At 38.4% G+C, this 26,207-nt stretch overlaps 1 protein-coding gene across 1 annotated transcript in view; it reads right to left on the bottom strand.

Annotated features, from left to right (window-relative positions):
• Positions 1 to 26,207, bottom strand: part of cdkal1 (CDK5 regulatory subunit associated protein 1-like 1) — a 259,922-nt gene that overhangs the window by 18,622 nt on the left and 215,093 nt on the right. Inside the window, exons 13-14 of the mRNA XM_085422313.1 lie at positions 5,255 to 5,338; positions 256 to 420 (exon numbers count right to left, since the gene is read on the bottom strand). Coding sequence (XP_085278439.1) covers positions 256 to 420; positions 5,255 to 5,338 — 249 coding nt within the window. The remainder of the gene's footprint in view (positions 1 to 255; positions 421 to 5,254; positions 5,339 to 26,207) is intronic.

The raw sequence follows: 26,207 nt of genomic DNA, 5'->3' as shown, positions 1-26,207 counted from the left end.
TTTATACTTTGTAACTTGACACATTGATATCCCTGAAGTTTACCTTATATTGTGTTATACTGTGATCACCTGGTGTTCTTCATTTTTTGAACAAGTGTGTTTTTGGTATACTGTATATGAATATTTAAAAGACGATATCTGTTTGTGCATCCATTTAAAAATGTCATAGCACCATAATGAGTGACTGACAAGACAATGACACATCTAGGCATTAATTTAATTACTGTAACTGTAAGCATGCATGTATGTGCTTACCTGCAGCAGACCAGACACCTCTCCTTTCTGAAGCGGCATGGCAATGGAAGGAGTGAACGGCTTACTTTCCTCTACTGGTTTGCCTTTCATGAAGTGTTTTCCTGCCTCATAGACGTCCACCACAATCATCTTTCCTTTAAACTCCACCCTTTTAGGTACCAGCACCTGCAAATCGGAGGACATCATAACTGACTTCACTGCAAAAAAATACACAAATAAAAAACACTTTAAGGCAAAAATTCAAACAACTCCATATTGCTAAAATTTCAAGGTAGAATTTAATGGATTCAAATTGTGTTGTTTGCCGCTTAGTCGCCTTCTGTGGAGTACATGGAAGATAACTAAAAGACTTTACTGTGGCTGACATAAAAAAGCAGACCTATATAACCGTCCACTCCACCAGATAATGTTCCCTGGTTCTTTACATCTGTCAACCTCCATATTGATTTAGCCAGTCCACGGCGTCACAATAAAAACCAACGACGACGACAGCGGAAAAAAACAAACAAACCCCCCCAACTGAGTGCTTTCAGTTCCATTTATGGAAGACCTCAAGGTCGACAAGTACAGGAACAGCTGGGCGCTAAACCAGAGGGAAGGATTTGCTGGTTTGTCTTATTATTTCACCATGGCAACTGCACATCTTAGCTGATCACAGCAGGAAGGAAAGGGAAAACAAAGAGTTATAATTACGGATTCATGTGGAAGGGAATTTGTTCTTAATGACTTATTCCTGTAAATAAAGACTGTATGAAAATACTTTTTCCTTCAAAGACAATTTCAAACTAGCTACAAAGTCAACAAGCTGATAATGATGTATGGTGTATGATTATCGTGCCGATTTACTCCCTTTCTTCGGCTCTTCTTTTCAGATTCAGTCGTTTTATGTAGTAAACACTAATTAAATGATTTGGTGTGCGTGCATTTTTGAAGGATGTCAGGCAGTTATAAAAACTTCTTAAATTCTAATCGCTGCAAAAGTGTGACTTTCTTTGTGAAGAAGGCATCATTTTTTATCAAGCTTTGTGAACACCATAGGAGAATAATAGCAGATGTAAATCCATCCACCTAGATGGTTTACATCTGACACTACACAATAACCTTTGAAAAAGTTGTTTGAGAACTTGTTAGCATATTATTATACATCATCAAAGATAAAGATGATGTACAAAATGAATAATGATGATAATAAGATGGCATTTCACTGATCCTTGTCCCTGCTATAAGTCCTGTAACGTTTTTGTTTAATCCTTTCCAAGGACAGATCAGAGTTTGGGTCATCAGCCTCAGACATGCTGGGAATTCAATGTCTTGTACACATTGGCTTCAGCAAAGCGCTGACGTGCCGACTCGGATCATCTGGTGGTCCGTCTAACCATTACACTACTCTGCAGGGCTTAGGCACTGACTGAGCAGAGAATAGCGTATGAACTGGAGGAGAGATTGTTACTGGTCTGATGGCAGAGGCACGCCTGCCTCAGTGTTAATCTGTCAGCCTTCATCCAGCTGGTAAAATATGATAGGAGACGGAGTGCTGGCCAAACAGACACAAAGCCAGCACGACGTCTGCCCAATCAACACACCTGCTGCTCAACACTCTGACCACAGAGAGAGGCTGTGTGTGTGCGTGTAAGTTACCAGCAGCCAGACTGTGAGTGGAGAGGTGAAACCGCAGGGCTGTGGAAGAGATAGCTGTCTTTGTGTGTGTGTGTAGGTGAGGGTCATTCGTTGCCCATTACATAGTGATTAAATGATGAAAGAGCTTGTCTGATTTCATTGGAAACCCCCTCTCCTGCTGCCTCACTCAGACACTAACACACACACACACACACACACACACACACACACACACACACACACACACACACACACACACACACACAGGTGGGTTGGGTACCTATTACAGCCGTCAGGATAGATATCCATCTGATGGTGTCAAAGTGAAACTAGGCCATTTGTTCACTCTCACACCTCTCTCTTCCTTATTCCTCATTTCCTTCAGCCCGCACATCCTCCTCCTTTCCTTTCCTCTCAAACTCACTATTTCTTTTACAGTTCAACTACCTTAACTTCCCTTTCTCGTCATCCATTATTCCATCCATTTACACTTTTATTGCTACACAATCTTTTTAGAATAATTAGATCTGTATGGATCAATATGGTAAGAATTAAAGTGAGGCTGAACTCACAACATCTGTAATGTATAATGTGTATGAACTGGAGATCAGTGAGCTGCCTTAATGGTCCCATATAACGCTCCTTTTGGACAAGTTAATGTCTCCTGAATGTATCTGTTATGTTTCAGGTCACCACCTTTTGTTTTCTCTGCCATGTGTCTATTAACCTCTCTGTTTTAGACGGATTCCAAATGAAGCTGGTTGTAACTTTCAGTCTGTTGCCCATGACCCCTTTCATGCCCTTTTCCTGTGACTTACCTACTATTGCTATGAACACCTGGGTTAAAACAGAACCAATGTGTTTGCAGTGAGACTCATAAAAGTGAGCGTGTAAGAGGAAGAGCCGGTGCTTTATGAGCACTCGTTTCATAAACATCACCTAAGGCTACGTCCGTCGTTTTCTCTCCATTTTGGCCTCCCGTCCACACCGACACGGAAATGGTGGAAAATCACAGCTTTTGATGGAAAACGCAGCTTTTTGAAAACGCTCTCGAAAATGCGTACATTTGAAAACGGTGCTTTCGCGTCGCAGTGTGGACAGCGAAAACGGAGAGTTTCTAAAACAATGACGCATGTTAGTCATGTGATGCAGTCATGTGACCAATTAAACTAAGATAGCGGAGGGCATTATACAGCAGTTGTTTTGCTTGCTCTCAGTTTTAACAGCCCTATTAAATATTAATATCAGTCTGTGCATGCTCCAGATAGCTTTTCTTCAAATTCTTTAACTCTCACTCGCTTTTGCAACTTTGTAGTTTTGTGTTACTCGCAGCAACAACTCCACCTCATTGTTAATCCATTTAAAAAACTCTGTGCTTTTCCTCATCATTTTTCGGGAAAGCAAATAAGCGGCAGACAGAAATGTGGCACGTCGAATCTTCTTTCGTTTCACGCATGCGCAGGACTGGAACGTAAGCGTTTTCGGCCGTTTCAATGTGGACGCACAACTCTGTGAAAACGACTGAAAACGCTAGTGTGGATGCGGACAAAAACACCATTTTCAAATCTATCCGGGCTAGTGTGGCTGTAGCCTAAGTCAGCGGTCCCCAACCTTTTTTGCGCCACGGACCGGTTTATGCCCGACATTATTTTCCACGGACCGGCCTTTAAGGTGTCGCGGATAAATACAACAAAATAAAACTAGTACTGGTACCGAAAAAAAGAAGATTTATTCATAACACACGTGAAAAGATCCAGGAAAACCGAGTTAACGATAAAAACGATAACAAAATAACGCTGAAAACCGATAAAAACCCTGAAAACCGTACATTTCACACCTGAGCCTCAACTCTCGCGGCCCGGTACCAAACAACTCACGGACCGGTACCGGTCCGAGGCCCGGGGGTTGGGGACCGCTGGCCTAAGTGACAAAAAAGCTTGATTTTATCAAAGAATGTTGTAGTTACAAACTTATTAAATGGCTATTTTGCAGCAAAATTAGGGATCACTTTGTAAATGATGGGAAGCACGACATCCCACTACAAGTTACTGGCAGCTAATTAAACTGTAGTCTTACACGTGGGCTCTTACAGCTATAAAAATGCAAAAATTCTTCAGGAATGATTTGAAGAAGATGACTGATTTCCAGGTGTTCCCTTTCCCAGCATTCCCAGTCTAATTCATACCAAGCATCTGTTTGATGTGCTGAAAAGACAAGTGTGATTCATGGAGTGTGCACCTCACCACTTACGGGACTTATGGGACTATTGCCTGTGGAGTCTGTTTTAACAGCACTAGAGCGTCCCAAACTATTTTAGGCAAATGTTTAAAGTGTTTGCATGTTCAGCAGGAGTATGGATATTTCAACACAAGAGGGTCAGAGATTGTGCTTAAGTACGGTCAGCTGACACACATGCCAAGACATACACAAATCCAGGCACGCATTAAGGAGTGCGCACTCATGCAACGCACACATGAACCGAGTAACACTTGTAACTGAAGTTTATAGCCTACAGAAGAAAGTGCAAAGGAGGAGGAGAAGAGGGGAGGAGAGGGAAGTGGAAGGGAGGAAAAATTATTACCATCCTTTGCCCTCCCTGCTAATAAAAAGCATAACTTCAAACATGTTTCTGATGATGGTTAAAGCAGGAGGAAATTGATTTATTTGAAGATGTTTTAAAGTGGATTTTTCACAGGTTGAGAGGGTCTTTGAAGCCATGCAAAGGTATATGTGTGTGTGAGGTTGCAGGATGGAATGTTCATGTCTTTAGGGCTGACCTTAATGTTAGTACAGTTAAAAAAAAAAAATAGTACTGCTGCTATCAGCCTCCAAATGCTGCCATGACCACCGCAGGGTGTATGTGTGTATTTGTGAGTGTGTTTGACATTACAACTAACCTAGTTTACTCAATACAAGCTCAAATATTTGACACCTAATGTGACTAGTCCTGAGACATGAAGAAGAGTTGGAAAAGTTTCACACTGAAAAAACATATTCGTTAAATTATTGATTAATTTGCCTTTCCGCTAGAGTTTTCTATGGAGGAAAGTGTATGTGGAGAGCATCTTAAGCATTATTGATGCATACAGTGCAAGAGCTTGGCTAAATGGTTCTTTAGCAGACAAGCTATTCATAAGTCTGTGCACTTAGATTAAATTTTCACTATCAAAATATTTTTTTAAATATTACCACACTAAAATTCACACTTTTTATTTGGTAGAGAACAATTAAATTCAGCAAAGGCACAGCTCACAGTTATCCTCACTGGCTCCTTGAGATTGCATTTAAGAAATATATTTGATATATAAACGGTGAGAAACAAACACGATTTATGGATTCTGTGCTTGAGTCGTTGGTTAATGTATCTGGACAATAACCTTACCTGTTCGTAGTACTTGTTGTGAGCCACATAGTATTGGGAATCAAATGACTCCTCTGTCACCAACACATGCTGTCTCTCCCCTACCTGCACAGACAGAGGGAGGAAGAGTGAAAAGGAGAGAGAAAGAAGTTATCCAATGGATTTACTCAGACAAAAAGGAAAAATTGTACTATAATAAAGGTGGACATCAATTAACCACTCACAATAAACAAGCTGTAAAGCCATTTGATTTAAGCTCATCCAATAAAACTGTGCTAGTTTCGCTGAAAAAGAACACATTTACTGCTGCAGCGTACACATGCACAGCAGACGTTTATGAATGTCTGCCGTGCATAGATGCGTTGGCTATGGGGTTGCAGTTTTTGTTACATAGGCCGCGTTTCTTCTTCAGTTTTAATTAAAGCAAGCTTCCTCAGTCAAGCTTCTATTCACGGAGATCCAATATTCAATAAAAGCTTTGCTCTTTCACGTTTTTTTCAAGTTTTATGTTAGTGCCCGCTGTTCACCTTTTAATTAAAATCTCAAGGTTTCAGAGCCACTTCAGTTTTAGTGCTTTGCAAAGAGATGGCGAGCACTATTCAGTTCAGAAAACTGCATTTAAAAAAGAAGAAGAAGAAAAAAAAGTCTACACACGATGCAATTCAGATGCATACAGAAAACAGTCTATTCAGGACATCAGAAAATCAAATACTACAAGGTCTCCCCATCTGGCAATTTAGTGTCGGATGAAATGAGAGAAAGCACATTTTTGTGGAGGAATGTTGTTGACTCTCCGAAGGATTCATAGAAGAGTAGAATAACTTTTTTGAAAGTTCTACAGGAAAGAATAAAATCTATTTAGGACTAGTTTTCTTACCAAAAAGGGGGAAGCGTTTCCACATTTGAACAAGAATCAATTCATCACAGTTTCTGTGCTTCATGACTATATATACGCCCGTACATTTCCTAAACGGCTAATTCATTTTAAACATAATTTAACAGGTATAAATTATGCATTAATACTTCCCTTCATCTCTGACGTAACTTTGGCCAGTATCACCTTTAGGGTCATCTTCTTGGACAGCCGTGACTAAAAGTGACCAATGGATCAGTAGCTCCACTTGTGTTAAATCCTTGTATTTTCACTCTTCTCTTTATGGTAGACTTGATTAATGCGCACATGCATCACCTGGCATGCAGCCTGTTTCAGTTGCTCCTTTTTCTCCATATTTGAACTTTTAATTATTTTCTTTGTCTTTTACTTAGTATTAGATTGTTTGTTTTCATAGTTTTCTCATACATAATTTCCTGCCTCCTGGAGATTTTTCATGACCTTGTTGTGAAGAGGTTTTTCTATATCATGACTGATCACCACACACGCGTCTTGAGGATTTCCAGGCCGGTTTATGTTGCCAAACACAGCACAATGTACCAAACTGTGGATGTCCTAATGTTCACACCGTCTCTCAGATGGATTTGTTTTCTTTTTGCAGGCTAAGACAACTTGCACTGATATCTGCTTCGACTTGGGGTTCACAGAAGTACTTTTTAAAAGCCAACATGAGAGTTTAAACCGAAGCCAGGCTTTGATCTTCTAATTAATGAAAAAACAATAATGAAAAAAGTAGCCATACTTTTTAATTTAACAGTTTTGAGTAAACTGTCCATTTCATTTGAGCCCATGAAAACAGGCTGACAGCATTCAGGGCTTAAAGCAACACTGTGCAACTTCAACTGTGAGAAAAGTGTCACCGTTTAAACATTTTTGGACCTAACTGCATTTGAAAATGTTTCAAATTCAGGTGTCCTGTGGGTAGCATTTGCATTTTAACTCTGTCAGTGATGAGACCTTTACTCAGAGTATGCTGACTGATCATTTCCTTAGCAAAATGTCAGAGCCTTAGAAGTCATGGCTCTGACATATCGCCCAAGGTATTTCCATTTTTGCAGACGTCCATATTCTGCGCTCTCTTCTTCCTTTTTTTTTTCCCCCATGTTTACCCTTTTTCTTACATCCCTCTCTACTGTCTCTGGGCTGTCTCTTTGTTTTCAGCCACTTCCTCTCATCATTGACTGACTCTCACAGAGAACACCTGCAGAGGATGAGACAGACTCAAAAAGCAATCAAATAAATTGTTTTTATTTGAAGGGTTTTATTTTCAGGGGGAGAAGTGGGTAAAAAAAAAAACATAAGACCATTATTACTGGACAGCAAGCACTCAATTGTTGCCTTTCTTAGTGCACTTAAACTGAAAACAAAATATTTTTCCAGGAAGATAAAAAATACCTTTTATTTAGTCATAGTCAAATTCTCCTTTCCCCTTCAAGTACATTACAAAATTATAAATATAAAATTTATGTGGAAATGTATGCACACACACTAATGTTGCCTGAGTGCATCTAAAAAAGAAAGTATTGTTGAAAAAGTTATTTTTTGTAATTTAATTGATAAAAATGTAATTTTCATGGAGTCTAAGTGCATATGTCAAACTTCTCTTTAATTTTAATTTTGATTGAACCCTGGTATCTTTAATTCAGCTTTTCAACACATTACTGCTCAAACAGTAAAATACTGTGTAGCTTAATTTAGCTCTGTACATGCAAACACAATCTTGGGGAAGACTGCAAACTTGACAGTGGCCCAGATGACCATCATCAACACCGTCTAGAAGGAAGGCGAGCCACAGAAGGTCATTTCAAAAAAGGCTGACTGTTCACAGTGCTGCATGGAAAACTAAGTGGTAGAGGAAAGTGTGGCAGGAAAAAGTGCACACACAAGCAACAGGGATGACCGTAGCCTTAAGAGGACTGTCAAGAAAAGTCGATTCAAGAACACGGGGAATGAAGCCACAGATGGGTAGGAATGTGGCTAAACTGTCACATTACCAATGTCAAGCCACCCCTGAACCAGAGACAACGTCAAAAGTGTCTAAGTACTGAACTGCTGCTCAGTGGTCCTTTTTAGATGAAAGTAACATTTTAAGTCAAGGAAATCAAGGTCCTATAAACAGTCTTAAGGTCCTACGGCAGGATAATTCAAGCTAGTGTGAAGTTTATTCATTCTGTACTGATTTAGGGTCCCATGTGGTCATCTTCTAATGGTGGTGAAGGTTTACCCACTATGTATGATCAAGTCAAAAAGTCAATGTTGCAACCTACTGGAGGTTTCAGAGCATTTCATGCATTCTTTCGCTGACAAGCTTCATAGAGATGCTGATATCTTTTCCAGCAGGACTCAACACTTTCTCACAGTACCAAAACTGCTGACCAACTTTTACTGTACTTGATTGACCTTTATATTTACCATTTTGAATTAAATAAAAAATAAATAATGTAAATATTGTAAGGAGTAGTTCCAAAGTAGTTCTCCAGTTATAACAGTTTATGCATGCATTTGTTTTGGCTTGTTTTTTCCTCTCATATCTGCGTATGTATGTGTATTTAGATTTGTATTTACTCCATCTGTTGAAGAACGTCACAGCTTTACAAAGAAGGACTGAATGTCTTTACACAGCATGATGGTTTTTTATTTCACCATCCAGAGAGCAACATCCCAGGATACACCGAAGATCCAGTAAAGATTTGCGGGATCATGTGTTTAATTGATAATTAATCCACATCATAACAAGAACAAGGAGATGACTGTGGCTTTGAATTTTAATCACCATTTTTATCTGTGCCACTAAACATCATCCAAATGATTTTGCTGCTGTCGTTTTCATTTTGAGCAGGAAGACTAATCCGGGCGAGAAGCAGTCGGTGCATGTTGTAGTGGGATACGTAACGTCATTCAGACATAGGTTAGTATTACATTCATGCCCGTCACAGCTTCATTCAGACATTCCCACAATGATGCAACAAACCACTATTACAGAATTATTTAATACGTGCAAGATTTCACAGCACAGCAGCTGATATTTAATGCATTGGGTTAGAGTTTTCTTCACATGGGGACTACATTTTAATACTTAAAGCAGTCAACTAATAAAAAAAGCAGCTCAAGTATATAAATCACTGATCCCTGTCGTCGTGTTCAAATGTCTGCAATTATTTTTTCAGTTATTTACGACATTACGAGTGTACTGTAACTACTGTTACACCATGTGTGTAAATGCATGCACCTCTTTCAATTTGGAGAAGGTTGCTGACGGACTGTGATGTTGTGTGGTGCTGCAGGTATGCAATAAAGAAAGTGACAAAAAAAAAAAAAAAACTTTGTCAGAAACAGTATTGTAGTTTCTTCTTTTGAGTCGTAAACCTGAACATCCGCCTTTGGTTTGTTCTGAAATGTTGAAAAGCTCAGTTTGTGTGGAGAAGAATCCTGAACACCACTGTTGAGCAGTGGCTTGTAGACTTACAAACACAACGCTAAATGCCGTTCTAGCAACCATTGTACATTTTATCACAACAGTCTTGCACAGACGCACTCATTTTTACCTCAACTATCCTCTGCACTCATTATCCATCCATATGATTCTTATATACACACACAGTTTATCACACAAACACATACATAAACATACACAATACATAAACGTTGCTCAACTATGACATACGCACAAAGTGGCACACACACGGCTTTTTTGTAGCTACTTGTAGAAAGATAGTTTGTTTTGTTGGCTGCTGAACAATCGCTGTGGGGTGTGATTTAACAGGGCTAAAGAAAGAAGCTCTGATCTTTAGGAGGTTCTCTTTGATTCTTGAAAGATGAAGGGAAAAATCGCCCCTGTTGGTCTGGGTATTTTGTTTTAGCCTCAAAGTAAAAAACAATATAAAAGAGACTCAAATTTTTAAGTGTTGGCCATGAAACAGAGGGGATTATGGGTGGTTTTGGTTTAATGATTGCAGGGACAAATGTAAAATCAAATCAAGTTATACAAATAAACTGTTCTACACAAGGCATAATTACTTTAGACAGAGTAATAGCTTACAAATGATGAAGACACAAGGAATAGACGCAAGAAAGGTTGGAAAACAAATGAAAAAAGGATCAACATTGAAGAAATTTAGTCAAACTAAGCTAAAACAGAATAGCCTGGGAGCAGATATCAGATCTTTGTCCCAGTCAAAGCCTCTACAAGCTGGTCCAGGTCAATAACTTCACACACACACACCAGCACCAGCAGTTTCTTCACCAAGTCAATAAACCTTCCTAACACTCTGTTCGGGCAATGCACTTGACTGTTTTTACAGCAGATTCAAATTGCATTGTGCTTGTTTCTCTGAGCCCTTCAGAACTGCAACAATATAAAGTATATAAGAAGAAATGTGTGGTTTGCTAGCCTGTGGAAACTATCACTGTTTTACCTACCTCCAGCAAGTAAAGGAAAGTGAGATCAACCATAATCTGACAGCTGAATTTACAGTTTGATAATGCATGACTCCAAATAAGCAGTGATTATGTATAATTAAGTAATGACTACTGAATATTTTAGGGGGGGGGGGGAAATAGAGAAGTTAGCTTAGAAAACAATGCAACAGTTCTGGTTAATCTTAAATATGTCAAACTCTGATTACACACAAATTAAAGCATACACAGAAAAGGAAACGAAGCAATCAATGTCTTTAAGCTTTCAGGGAGGAACTAGACTTTGAGAAAACATGTTGGAAATTTCAGTGGTAAAATTAAGTGAAAAGTTCTTTTATAGCTTTTAAAGGAAGTTTGAAAGTCCTTCAGATCTGCCCAGATCTACACACAAACACTCCTGCTAGTAAGAAAAACTGACCATGAATGCATGAATAACTCTTTTAAAGGTGGTTGTGTGTGAAGATTTTTCTGTTTGACGGAAACAGAAAAAATAAATAAATTAAAACCTGGTGCTTGTTAATCCAAAGTAGTCTCCATCCACCTGCCTGAAACTTCAGTGCCTACATGTACATTGGTGGGAACATAGTTTGCAACTGTAAATGTGAAAATCCATTACGGTGGAATTCATTCTTTTAACACAAAATACACAATAACGCCATAATGCAGATTAAATCATACAAAGGGAAACTTCTCATGCTTTTGAGATTATGCATATGATACACAAAAATTATCCTGTAACATTGTCTCTTACAAAACAAGTTCACGGTGACATTTAAAGTGCTTATTGGCTTTTTTTCTTTTAAGTATTTTTCAAGGATTTCAATATTTTGGTGACTATAGATTAGAAATATCCCTGCTGTTGTGAGGTTTTAACTTATACGGATGTTTATACAGACCTGATGAGAGTATTTAATTACACAATTTGGGGCGGGGGACTAAAATGCTGTCTGGAATTTTAAAACCTCCCTATTTCCCTGGATATTTCAGTAAATCATTTGCTGATTTAATAAAACATATACAATAGAGTCAAAGCTGAAGGAAAAATCAGTGTTTGTGCTTATTTTCTACTTGGAACCTTGAGTATCAGTGAACCATTGACCGAGCCATATAATAGTCAAGACTGAAAAACAGCTTGGAACAAGTTGAAGAGCTGGAATACAGCAGAATAGTAACTCTTCAATGACATGCCCATTGTAGAGTCTTTACTTTACAATGCAAAGCTCCTTGAAAGCGACTGTTATTATATGCAGGTACTATATAAATAAATAAAAATTGCATTTGAAGGTTGTCTATGGAAGAATAATGACGGATTAATAGGAGACAGAAGTATAATGGAAAATCTGTAACAGTTCAGGTTTGGAGTTAGCCACACTAGTTGTAATGGTAAAGGTTAGGGTAAAGAGCTTTGCGGAAAAAATACGTCAATGAGGATCATCACAAATACAGAAAGGGGAGTGTGGATGTGTATGAAGGCCTAGATATCTCCTGGATCATAACAAACTCTCACAATACACACAGGACAAAAGTAGTCACAATAACAACTTGTCCAGCAAAGCACTTTATAAACAGAGTCTAACCCAAGCTCCACTGTTATCATCTTCAATGCCCTGTACCAACACAGAGCAGAGCAGCTATCTGAACGTTACCCCAACAGAGGTCGATTATCTTGTTAATAATTTCACCTCCTCACTACGTACGACTCTGGATACTGTAGCTCCTGTGAAAACTAAGGTCTCTAATCAGAAGTACCTGACTCCGTGGTATAATTCTCAAACACGTAGCCTAAAGCAGATGACTCGTAATCTGGAGAGGAAATGGCGTGTCACAAATTTAGAGGATCATCATTTAGCCTGGAGAAATAGTTTGCTGCTTTATAAGAAAGCCTGAACATCTTACTATTCATCACTGATTGAAGAAAATAAGAACAACCCCAGGTTTCTCTTCAGCTCTGTAGCCAGGCTAACAAACAGTCAGAGCTCTTTTGAGCCAACCATCCCTTTAATGTTAACTAGTAATGACTTCATGAACTTCTTCACAAATAAAATTCTTATCATTAGAGAAAAAATTACCAATAATCATCCCACAGATCTAATATTATCTACAGCTACTCTTAGTACCACTGATGTTCATTTACACTCTTTTTCTCCAACTGATCTTTCTGAGTTAATTTCAATAATTACTTCCTCCAAACCATCAACATGTCTTTTAGACCCCATTCCTACAAAACTGCTCAAAGAAGTCCTGTCATTAATTAATGCTTCAATCTTAGATATGATCAACCTATCTCTAATAATCGGCTATGTACCACAGGCCTTCAAGCTGGCTGTAGTTAAACCTGGCCTCTGACAGTGGACTCATCTCTGTGCTTGTCCTGCTAGACCTCAGTGCAGCATTTGATGCTGTCGACCATAATATCCCATTAGAGCGATTAGAACATGCTGTAGGTATTACAGGTACTGCACTGCAGTGGTTTGTATCATATCTATCTCATAGACTCCAATTTGTGCATGTAAATGGAGAGTCCTCTTCACGCACTGAGGTTAATTATGGAGTTCCACAGGGTTCAGTGCTAGGACCAATTCTGTTTACATTATACATGCTTCCCTTAGGCAGCATCATTAGAAGACATAGCATACATTTTCACTGCTATGCAGATGACACTCAGCTCTATCTGTCCATGAAGCCAGATAACACACACCAATTAGTTAAACTGCAGGAATGTCTTAAAGACATAAAGACCTGGATGGCCGCTAATTTTCTGCTTCTTAATTCAGATAAAACTGAGGTTATTGTACTCGGCCCTGAAAATCTTAGACATATGGTATCTAACCAGATTCTTACTCTGGATGGCATTACCTTGGCCTCCAGTAACGCTGTGAGGAACCTTGGAGTCATTTTTGACCAGGACATGTCCTTCAATGCACATATTAAACAAATATGTAAGACTGCTTTCTTCCATTTACGCAACATCTTTAAAGTTAGAAATATCCTGTCTCAGAGTGACGCTGAAAAACTAGTTCACGCATTTATTACTTCCAGGCTGGACGACTGTAATTCATTATTATCAGGATATCCAAAAAACTCACTGAAAAGTCTTCAGCTAATCCAAAATGCTGCAGCAAGAGTGCTGACAGGGACTAGAAAGAGAGAGCATATTTCTCCTGTTTTGGCTTCCCTTCATTGGCTTCCTGTTAAATCCAGAATTGAATTCAAAATCCTGCTCCTCACATACAAGGTCTTAAATAATCAGGCCCCATCTTATCTTAATGACCTTGTAGTGCCATATCACCCTATTAGAGCACTTCGCTCTCGCACTGCAGGCTTACTTGTTGTTCCTAGAGTATTTAAAAGTAGAATGGGAGGCAGAGCCTTCAGTTTTCAGGCCCCTCTTCTGTGGAACCAGCTTCCAGTTTGGATTCAGGAGACAGACACTATCTCTACTTTCAAGATTAGGCTTAAAACTTTCCTTTTTGCTAAAGCATATAGTTAGGGCTGGACCAGGTGACCCTGAATCCTCCCTTAGTTATGCTGCAATAGACGTAGGCTGCCGGGGGATTCCCATGATGCATTGAGTTTTTCCTTTCCAGTCACCTTTCTCACTCACTATGTATTAATAGACCTCTCTGCATTGAATTATATCTGTTATTAACCTCTGTCTCTCTTCCATAGCATGTCTTTTATCCTGTCTTCCTTCTCTCACCCCAACCGGTCGCAGCAGATGGCCGCCCCTCCCTGAGCCTGGTTCTGCCGGAGGTTTCTTCCTGTTAAAAGGGAGTTTTTCCTTCCCACTGTCGCCAAAGTGCTTGCTCATAGGGGGTCATATGATTGTTGCGTTTTTCTCTGTATCTATGAAGCGCCTTGAGGCGACTTTTGTTGTGATTTGGCGCTATATAAATAAAATTGAATTGAATTTACAGAGAAAGGCTCTTTAGACAGCTTAATATTCTTGTTGATTAACTTTGTTTGTTTGCCTTAAGGCTCTGAATCAGACCCGTAAAGTGTTCTTGGCCTTGTAATGTCCACTGTCCTCTCTCAGAGCTAAGGGAAGTGTTGGCAGTTTTTACCCAAGCAGAATGCTTCATGTCTGCATCAAATCTACAAGCCCCCTCCAGGTCCTCTCCAGCACTCACAGAACTCATCAGACCAAAGCTCTCTCATGCATGTGAATACAATTAAAAAAAGAGACTTTAATAACATTGAGCTGGTGATTCAAAGGAAACAACTGTTAAACAGAAGGGAATAAAAAAAATAATTTTTTAGCAAGAAGACTAAAACCCACAATAAAGGAAATGTGCAAAATTAGTAGAACTAGTACAACCCCAATTCCAAAAATGTTATTAAAAAAATAGAATTCAATGATTTACAGATCTGGTAAACCCATATCTAGTTCACAGTAGAACATAAAAATCAAGTATTTAAACAGACAATTTAGTATTTCATTAAAAAGTATTTGCTAATTTTAAATTTGATGCCAGCAACACATCTCAGGAAAGCTGCGATGGGAACGATAAAGGCTGGAAAAATAAGTGGTACTAAAAAGAAACAGGTTGAGGAACATTTTATAACTAATTTGGTTAATTGGCAACGGGTCAGAAACATGAGGAGATCTAAATCAGAGATTAGATTAGAAATCTCCGTATGCTGACAAGGCTAAACGTCAGCGCAGGATGCCTGTAATCTTCAGGCGACACTGCTTGAAAAACAGGCATGGCTCTGTCATGGAAGTGCATGGGGGTCAGGAACGCTTCCGGAAATCGTTGTCTGATCACAGTTCAATGTCCCATCCACAAATGCAGGATACATTTCAAAAGCACTGCAAAGGCAAATTGGAAAAGTGTTCTGTGGACAGACAAATTGAGATGTTAAATTCTCTTTTAGAAAACATGAATGTTGCATCCTTGAGACTAAAGAGGCAAAAGGACCATCCGGCCTGCTGTCAGCGCAGAGTTCTCCAATGGTTTTAGAATAACACATGCTCCCTTCAGAGAATATCTTTTTCAGGGAAGGCCTCATCCTAAATCGCATACTCCTGCCATTACAACATCATGGCTTCGTAGTAGAAGAGTCCAGGTGAAGTACTGGCATGCCTGGAGAATATACCCTCTACTGGTTCAACACATGGACCACCTAGGGGAGATTTTTTACTAGGTAAAAATCCAGAAACTGATGTTATATGATCGATAACATACACAAGTCTGCAACTGCTAGCATTCCCTAACTGAATGATTGAATTCTGCCACGTGTATGGGTCTGAACACATATGCATAACTGTGTGTGACTGTGTGAACATCGTTTTTGCGCCACAAAATCCAGCCAAGACTGTTGAGCAGCTTGAATCCTATATCAGATGAGAATGTGACAACATTTCTCTCCCAAAAGTTCAGCAACTGGTCTGCACAGTTCAGAGACTTTTATGCACTGTTGTTAAAAGAAGAGGGGTTACTACACAATTGTTAATATGTGTGCAAATTTAAAAAGTGTTAGTGTTTGAACTTTGAATGCTACAAAATGCTGGTTACGCTTGCACCAAGAACACAGACTTTCCAAGCCTGAAGGACGGCATCCTTGCTGTTCTCCCATATAACAAAGCAAAGTTCTTTATAGTTTTCTTGAATGCTGAGGTCATAATATGTCTTGTGTCAAACAAGGACTTTCAAGAAGTTTCACAGAGTCTTTACTAAAGAATTGAAAGCATGCGAAGGTTAGCGCAAAATCATCACAATAACAATGAACAGGTTTGGTATTCAGTGTCAGTTTTGGTAACATGTTCCAAAACATTCTCACAGTACTTCTAAATTGACAAAAAAAAAAAAACAACCTCAAAGGGAAACCTTGTACAAAGCACCTACCTTTTAAACCCTATTTAATGAGCTATTTTATTCTGTGTTTACGTAAAATGGAATGTCTGCCTGCATTTGATTTAAATGCCCAAAAGTGAGCATACAAGAAAACTCCATACACCAAACATCAACAACCAAAGTCCTATAATAAAGCTTTTCTATCAACGCAAAAACACAACAATCACAAAGTGCTGGGCTCCATTGCAAATAATAATGTCCTTCATTCTGAGCAGCAGACTTGAAATCTGCTCTTAACAATAACTTCTGCAACTAACACATCGTCGGGTTACATGATTAAACTATTTGATTCCAAAACCTTTCATTTTACTTCTTGTGAAAACAATTAATGCTCGTGTTACTGCTGATCGCACCAGTTTATTAAACATTCTTTACCCTTACAAAAGGTTTAAGTCACATTCCTAGCCGGCCCCAAAATACTGATTCTGCTTAATACTTAATATTGCCTGTAGGCACTGTGGTACCTCTCCTTGATCTTAATTTGAACCAAAGATGTCAATGTTGGATTCGTCACTCTTTAAGACCTGTTCCAGAGTCACACCTCAGCCTTTTCTGGCCGCTTCCCCTCTTTAAGAATGGCTTCTCGACAGCTGTCCTCCTATTGAGAGCACTTCTGTTCAACTGGATCACTTGAAGGGCCTGATGCATCTCTTGGGTCTTTTTTATTACAATGTGTTTTTATTAGTTCTTGAAAATAGGAGAAGCGACCCAAGACTTTTGCATAGCGCTGCATATTTACACCTTTTATTTTCACTAATGCTGACGTTACCCTTGAACTAAGGACGGTATCTACCACTGACATAAAATTCTTTATAGCAGAAAGTTCCTACAGTCATAACTGTGGGTTAAGTGAAAAGACTGGATGTTTTAGCATCTAGAAGGCATTTGCTCAAAGCTTTACAAGCTTTAATTATTTTGTTGGAATAAGTTGGAATAACATTTCTCGTTTATTACAATTGTTTTTTGAAAAAGAGACGTTGACCTCGATGAGACTTTCTAAATACATATCGTTTGCTAAACAGTTTCTAAAAACAAAGGGAAAAAAAGCCAAATAAGAATGATTACACAGTGCAGTCTTTTACCGTTACAGTTAATTTATTCGAATTATTGCTCTTATGGAACATGTCCCATAAAGCTGCTGTATTCCTTTTAACCTCATGAATGTGTACCCCGGTCCTACTTGCACTCTATAATCTAGAACGTACAGACGACATATAGTTTTCTGGCAAAGTTTCACAAAAAACTTACAAACATGAGCAACTGATTGCCTCATCAGTTTCAGCCATTTGAAAAGAAAAGACAGCCAAGTCCGCCACCAGCGTGACAGATCTAGTTTGTCAGACGAGAGACAGATAGATGTATCTCTCACTACACATAAACACGCAGGCCTGTGACAGTAGCCCGTAGGCTGTTTAGTGTCTCAGATGCTGGAATGAATCACATCAAAACAGAGACGTGGCAGAAGACACAGGAGGAAAGCCTCTGAAACATCAGTTGCTAAAATCCATGGCATCACAGACACAGAACTCACAAACTGCTGAAAACACATATACTTGGTCATGCTAGAGGAAAGATTAACGTGTCGTGTCTTAGAAAATGATGTGAACGAAATACACAGAAAGAAATCACACAGCACAAGAGCTGTAGGTGGATGTGGTCTCGAGTTTATCACGTCCTTCAATATTTTATTTTCTCTTAGTTTAATTAAGTTTAAATAACAGAAATATTAACTGCTTTGCTCCATGCACCTGCATGCATTTATTTATTCATTTTTTTACATGAGATACTGCAGACATCCACTCCTCACAAACTGTCACCAGCACCCTTTGACCTACACCGATTTGATCTAAAAGGTTTCAGACAGAAGACTGGCCATGTATTTCTTTCCTGTCCCAGAAAAGTAACAACTAACCTCAACTCGCTCCTGACCACAGCGATTGTAAATGTTCCATCCTTCATTTATTCAGCCCCTTATTGTCAGGCTTATTAGACAGAGTATGTGTGTCTGTGTACATGTATGTTTATGTAGGCTGCAAAGTCCTCTTGGCATTACAGCATCTGTGCGTCTGAAACTGTGTGTGTGTCTGTGTGTATGCAACTGTAGCATCAATCAGAGCTCAGCTGCGATTGTCAGGCTGATTGTCTGTTATGTCCCTGTGGGCCTGGAGGCCTTGGTGTGTGTAATTCATGTATTTATGTGAATATGTAACAGACACGGGAGGAGACGGAGAAATAGAGAGAGTAAGACAGAGTTCACATGTAAGGCATACATCTATACATCAACATTAATCTATAATAGCAGCCGAGGCTAATGCCTTGGCAATAGCGGTACCATTATGATTATCACTGGAGGCCACACCAGGAGACACAACAAATAATCGCACATGCACTGGCCTATCTAGTGCAAATGTCGGATTGCTGTTCAAGGCTAGCCCTCCAGTCATCATATTAGGATGAGGGAAAGTATGTGATAAGGGAGAAAGAAAATCATGAGCTACAAGGCCATCCTGGTGGCTCTGTGGGATAAGGTGAGGATAGTCCTAATGCCTCACTGGGTTAAAAGCTGGATCATGACCTTGATGCATATTCCTTTCTTTTCTTGTTGCTTTTTTTTTTTAAAACGTGATTTTTTTTACCAACTGCACAAATCCAAAAATACTGATAAAAGACTTTAAATTTGGTGAGAAGTGATAAGACAATCCACTGGGAATAAATGTGTAGAAGTAGGTCATTTAAGGCATTTATTGTATCCATCTATCCAGGTTCTAATCCCAAGGCCCTTTCCCAAACCACTGTAATGGTTGGCGAGTGACTTGACATTGAAAACAGGGATCGATAATACCTTCAGTAAATCTTGTTTTTGAAAAGTATATGATGGTCTATTTTTATTCATGTTTATGCATTAAATAACATGTTGGTGTGACATTAATTCTACTTTATGTTTGCTTGGTAGGCAGTAGTTTGAGGATTTTCAGATTTATCTTTCATTTGTTTAAAAGATCGTTTTGTACTTCCCACTGGAGATCAAAGACAAACAATGGAATTTTTGCCACTAGATGAAGCCAACAAATTTGCAACTGTAGTGTAGCATTTTAACAAGTTTGTTGGAAGGAATACTCTGAATACTATATAAATATACAATTTCTTTAAAAAAGAAAACTGTGCTTAATCTTATTACCAAGTTTTCTTTTCTGTTTCGCTGAATTTAAATCTTTCCCAACAATACTCCTCCTTCACAAACAGAAGCGTTCCCGTCAACCAATATCAAGGAAGCTGCAGCTGTTGCTCAGCACGGAGTAGGTTTTGTGTATAATTGTGCGCATCTTTAATTTCCCTCACTTATGCACATAGAACGCAGACACGGGGTTTAAATGTGTGCTGTATAGGGTTGCTTGCTCTTGGAATCTCAACATTTTGATTTCCTTCATGAGCTAAAAATTTTGCATGCATGTGTGTGTGAGTCTTCCTGATTCAGCACGCTTGCGTCCTCTTCATCTGTCCCACTGATGGTATATTCTGAAGTGCACCAATGATGGACTGTGAAGTACTTTGTTTTTTTTCCTTTCAACGAGTCACTCAGGTACCAAGGACAAAAATACAACAGATGTCCTGAACAAGGAAATGTGGAGAGGAGGACGCAAGACTGAAGGTTTTTATTTTCTTTATGCAATCCATTTGTTTTCGCAGGCTTATTGTCAAATGTACTTTTATACTTTTTGATAAAAAAACCCCCCCCAAAAAAAACAGATGAGTGATAGAAGTCTTTGGGAATCTGTTGTTGTTAAGAGCGTCTTTAAGAACACACGTGTGCTGCTAATTTGTAACAATGTTAGCATTTATCTATTTCTTAGTGAATAGTAGTAAATCACAGAAAAGTGGGAGTCATTTCTGCTTATAATAGGTTCAGTCTGTAGATATGTCAGTCAATTAAAAGAAGTTCATACACTAATTAAAATGAGGAATCAGAACATAGAAAAACTGAAAATGCAGTAGGAAAAGTAAAATCAAAGCACTCTAGTCCACCTGTGCAAATGTGGTGCACATTAAAAACTGCAGACACTCAATACAAGCACAGCCCTATTTTTGCTGGTAAGTCTAAACCATCAAAGTGTATAGATGTATATGTAGGTAGCCTGAGTGGAAAGCGCAAATCAATAAATGAATAAATAAATAAAGACAGGCTGCTTAGTGGCCACAGGGTCAAAAGTTGACAAACTGGATATGTATGTGCTTGCTAGCCGTTAGCACATGGACTATGTGAGAGTCGTGATTTGAAGGTTGGAATATGTCACTGTTTTTGACTCAAAAAGATTAACGAGAGCAACCTGAGATGATATACCTGCAAACTGACTAAAAATTCCTTCCACACTATGCAAGAATTGAGGGCCAGAAACTAGAAGGATATCTGACCCAGAAAGAAGGGGTGACTTTTCTTGAAAACATCAGGAAGATGTCTCCCAAACCGAATGACTCTGAACAGACACTCCAAATGAAAAGTCTTCAGATGGTGACAAAGGGATTTCGATTAAATCACAGAGAGGGGAACCCGTCATTTTAGAGTATTCTGCTTTTTGCAAGCTGATCTATGAATTCATTTACTTTGTTATTTGGCAGCCAGAGTCCCAATAAGAAGTGACACAAACAGTCAATGAAGCATTTATACTTGCTGACCAATTATGCAGTTGCCAACTATAGCATGCTTTGTATTTCAAGTGAATAAAAAGACATTTTAAAGAGCCAGATGAGTGTCGATGGAAAGTGAGAATAAATTAAATTATTTATCGTTTGAAACACTGAGGGCCAAAATTAGCAAACACACACACACACACACACACACACACACACACACACACACACACACACACACACACACACACACACAAACACACACACACGACAGATTGTAACATAATTAAGGTTCAAAATGCTCTGAATGGACATTTATGTTCTTTAATGACTTTGCTTTAATATCATCTATCAGATGGTCTTACTGTTCATTAACATTTAGAACTAAATAACACAATTGTTTTTCCCCTCTCTGATGGATGTAAAATTGAATAATGTAGTAATTATAAAATATATATACTCTGATGTTCACAACTAGAAGAAAGTGAATACATAATTAGCAGATGTGTTCAACAACAACAACATGTTAGTAACTATGAATTCATTAATTCTGTCAAAATATCTGAAAAAAAGTCTTTATCTATTGTCAAACATGGAATTATTTATTTAATTCTTCCAATTCAAAGAAAGAAAGAAAGTTTACATTTTACAGGATGGTCTCTTGTTATTTGCCTAGTAGTCCAAAAAAAAAACCCAACTTCAAAATATTCAGTTTGCTATCATGCTTGATCAAAAAAAATTGTTGGGTTTAAAGGGGGGGAAATCAATTATAAATAAAATGGTTGCAAATTAATGTTGTGTGGCTTGTCTAAACTTGTCATAGAAATCATTAAAAATAAAGTCAAAATCCTCATCAGTAAACGTCAGATTGCCTTCAGCAAGATGAGACTTGAATAAGAAAATGGCTCACAAAGGGGGCAATATTAGCACTTCAATGGTGTTGATTGATTTATGGCAGGGGGGTCAGGTTGAACTGGCTCTGTGAGCACATGCACACATGGGCGCACACACACATATACACCCAGACATAATGAGCATTAATCAAAGGCAGCAAGTAGCAATCAGAGTGAGATTTAAGAGGCTAGTGTGCTCGCACACAGCTGTGCCATTCAAACCAAAAGTCATGAAAAGACAGACAAAAAGTCCAATCCCTCAGCATTCAACCAAAACCAGTAAGATAAACACATAGCTAATACCCAGGATACACTCATAAGAGTGCTCTTGTTCATACGAAACCACTTCAAACAAGCACACTAAGCATGATGCAAAGTGTCTGTGATTAAAGCAAAAACACTTTATGAGCTCAGCCTTTACATGGTCACTGAGATGTGTGAACTGAGAGGAGGTAAAATGGCATGTGTAAGCACTGATGTTTAAAAAAAAATCAATATCCTTCAGTATTTATGACCAAGGAAACAATATGTGATAGCAAATAAAATAGTGAGTTTATGATTGAGATAGATAACATTAGGTAATGTAAGTGCAAGTCTTGTGTGCAGGCAAGCCATCTTTGAGTGAAAGTACAAATAAAGGAATAACCTTAGTGGCTATAGATGAATTCAAATATGCCTTAACTCGGGGGTGTTCCATTCTGGGTATGAATGTGCATTTTTAAAGGGCTGGTTTTGCCGACACTGATCTGTTGTCCAAAAAGGGGTTACACCAACAAATATGTCTGGATTATACATGTGTTGCTTTAAATCTATTTTCATACAGGGAACGAGCTGTTAAAATGACAGGACTGCTTTGTGTGAGCGGAATACACAAAAAAACCCCTGATTACTTCAGCATGTCTCTTGTTACTGTGCATTTGTATTCCAGCAGATGCCAGACCCTTCTGTGGCATATGGCTGAGTGACAGGGCTCAAAAACGGCCTGTGTGTGTGTGTCCATGTATAGACAAATTCAGGCTCTGAATAGACTAAGATATGATTGCTTGAATGTAGAGCGTGTATATTAAGCACTTCGAAACAAATTGGCTCACACACTCACAAGCACCTGTATGCTTGGCGTGGTGGGCTTCACTAATTTGACACTCAGCAGATGCTTGAAGCTACTGTACTCATTAACACAAACCCATATTCACAAAAAGGATGTAAATGTATGAGGAAGTGTTAAAAAAAACAACCCTTGCATAATGCAAATGCACAGACATTACACAAAGATCTGCATAGAAATGTGCATGTGCATATGAAATGAAGCAGAGTGCTGGAAATTATTTTTATGCATATAAAGGTGGTAACACTTTAATTGCCTTGCACTTTGCAACAAATAATTAATAGAACAATAAGAGAATTAGTGAGTCCTATTGTGGCACTCCAACTCTCTAATCTTAGACTTGAGGTAGTCGGTAGGTCCTGATCTGCTCTGAAGCCTTCAGTTTGATCTCCGGAAACAAGCCTGTTCAACTGCAGCGTAAGAGACTGACTGGAAAACCAGCTGAATCACACAAAGGACCACCAAAGCAGCAAATGAGCCAGTGAACCATCCAGCAGGGAAATACAAGATGGGAAGGGTTGTGCAAGCTGGTTACCAACTACTGAAAATGAAGAAATGTGTGTGTGTGTTCCTGTCTAGCTATCTTTGTGAGGACCAAAATTTGCATTCTACTATACTTGTGAGAACCAACAGTCACTTATGAGGACACACTCACTGGTTCTCACAAGTTTGAAGGCCTTTTTGAGGCTCAAAGTGTGGTTTTAGTGTCAGGGTTACAATTAGGTTATGGTTAGGTTCAGGGTCAGGGTTAGGCATTCATTTTTGATGGTTAGGGTCAGGGTAAGGGGCATTATGTCAATGAAGGTCCTCACTAAGATAGCTGAACGGGCTTGTGTGTGTGTTTTCATGTCTCAGCAGCTACTGTAAGAGTTAAATCAATATTTCTATGTTTCTATATTTAAGGGAACACAAGTATATTGGACGCACTATAAAATAAAAGTTTTTGTCTTGCCAACTATCATTTTATCACCTTTTACAGAACTGGCAAATTTCATCCAACTACTAACAGCTTTTCAGTATGTGTTAGATTTAGCGTAGTCGTCAACATGTTATAGATTTTAATGATTGAAATATCTCAGTTCTCCATCTCAATGTGAAACTTACAGTAACTTTAAGCCATGAATTAAAAAGTTTTCACATTTGAAACAGACAAAAAAGACAGAAGTCAGTTACTTTTCAAGTGTGCAAACGCAAAACATACACAGTAACAACACTACTATAGTGTTATATAAAACGGGGTCAAGGTGAACAAGCACTATGATAGAAGCACATATGGGATACGCCTGCTGGGGTTCGGGCTAACAATTAACATAATGTCTTTTAAAACAAACCAACTTTTTAAATGATCCTTTAGGACCTTGTTCTTAGATTTGTTTTCAGTCCCGTGTGTTAAGGAGATCTAAGCAAAATACACTGGCATATTGGCCGATGGCAGACTTCAATAAGACTTAATAATTTACCAAGTCTACGCATCAAGTACAAGTCTGTGGTACTTGTTCTTTCTTTCTTTATCCAACACCCTGGACACACACACAGTTATACTCAATAGACATTTACTCAAAGCAAGAAAAAAACCCTCCATACTATACTAGATTAATAAACTAGTTGGTGCCTTCCATAAGGCCTCCACACAGTTCTTAGTTCAATCCATACTTGCCACTAAAGGTCATCCACTCATATATGGTGCATTAGATATGTAAACAACTTTGTCCTTTGTAAAGACCTGAGGCATTTCATGCACATTGCTGCACAGTTACTGCAAAGAATGACTTCTTGACTTTTTCTAAGGCCTTAAAAAAGGCTTAAACTCATAATGCATAATTTTCTATATATTTACTGTAAAGCCCCACTCAGTGACACACATCATGCATGAAGGCTTGTACTATGATGAAACAGTGTAATGTTATGAACATGAACTGCACATCAAGCAAAAAAAATGTTAAATGGTAATGCAAAGAAACTTAATGAGTCACAAAAGGACACAAATATACAGTTCTACGCATGTTTAGTCAGAAAATGTCTATAAAACTGGCAATTCATTTGTGCATTTACATTTCATGAATGTAAATGCATGGTACGTGATATTACATGACGTTGCCCAGGGCGACAGCATAAAAACATCCCACAAATAATCAAACCTCAATCAGCAACGGCGTTTTGTTTTTTTTTGCTTTTTCTTAAGTACAGACACATACAGTGTATGTTATATGAAAGAACTAAGACACACATCAGCATATGGATTGTGTATTGCTTGTCAGTGCATTCAGATTTTTCTACGTGCTAAACATCATACACAAGATGAGGCCAATGAAACCCCCAGAGTGCAGTTTTACAACCTTTAAATTAAAAGGTTAACATTGTCTCTCTCTCGATATATCTATATCAGGGGCGATTCTAGGATTAGAGCTTTGGGGGTGCTGAGCACCCAGAGAGCTGCCCAGCCAGGCAAGATAAACTTTACACGTCACGATGAGACGTCTTCCCTGTCTGTGTCAGTCCCTGCATCCTTAAATGTCTCCAGTTGTCCCGAGTTCTCTATAACTGTCTCCTTGGTGCATTTAAACCCCTGTTCCTCCCTGTCCTCGTTGTCTGTTGTCTTCTTCTCCGTTATCAGTCATCATAATTTTACCATCTCTGTGCAAGTCTGCAAATTTCTTTATTAAATCATAAGACTTTTTTTATACATTTTAACACAATTTAATCCCACATTTGTGAAAGAAAAACAAAACACTGAAAAGTCTGTAATAAAATCATCAAATCTGATAAAGGTTATTTAAATGCTGCAAAAGAAGAATGGATTGGAATAAAAAAAATACATATCCTAACCTTCATTACTGGGGGAGAATAATGAATGATGCTCATAGTGAGTAAAAAGTAAACTGAGTGCATTTTTTGGACAGAGATTTACTTTTAATGTGTATGTATAATATAATACAGATACATAAAAAAACACTCCCAAAACAGAATAAATTATTACAAATAAATTATTACAAAATATTAATAAAGAAATATATAAAAAATGGAGGCAACTTTGCCTGTGGTAGAATGTATAAAATGTATGAAAAAATCTTTACTGCGGATACTAATTTTACTAATTTAATAATACTAATTTTGTGTTGTAAGATTTATGAGTTTCATGCTTTCATAGTGGTGCTTGGGAGAGCTTGACATTTTATCAGGTGGT

This window comes from Rhamphochromis longiceps, linkage group LG11 (genome assembly GCF_057381845.1).
Source record: "Rhamphochromis longiceps isolate RC_006_pf linkage group LG11, R_longiceps_female_GT1.1, whole genome shotgun sequence".
NCBI classification, from domain to species: domain Eukaryota; kingdom Metazoa; phylum Chordata; class Actinopteri; order Cichliformes; family Cichlidae; genus Rhamphochromis; species Rhamphochromis longiceps.
Note: the sequence above shows the minus strand (reverse complement) of the source record. Positions and strands in the feature narration are given on the sequence as shown.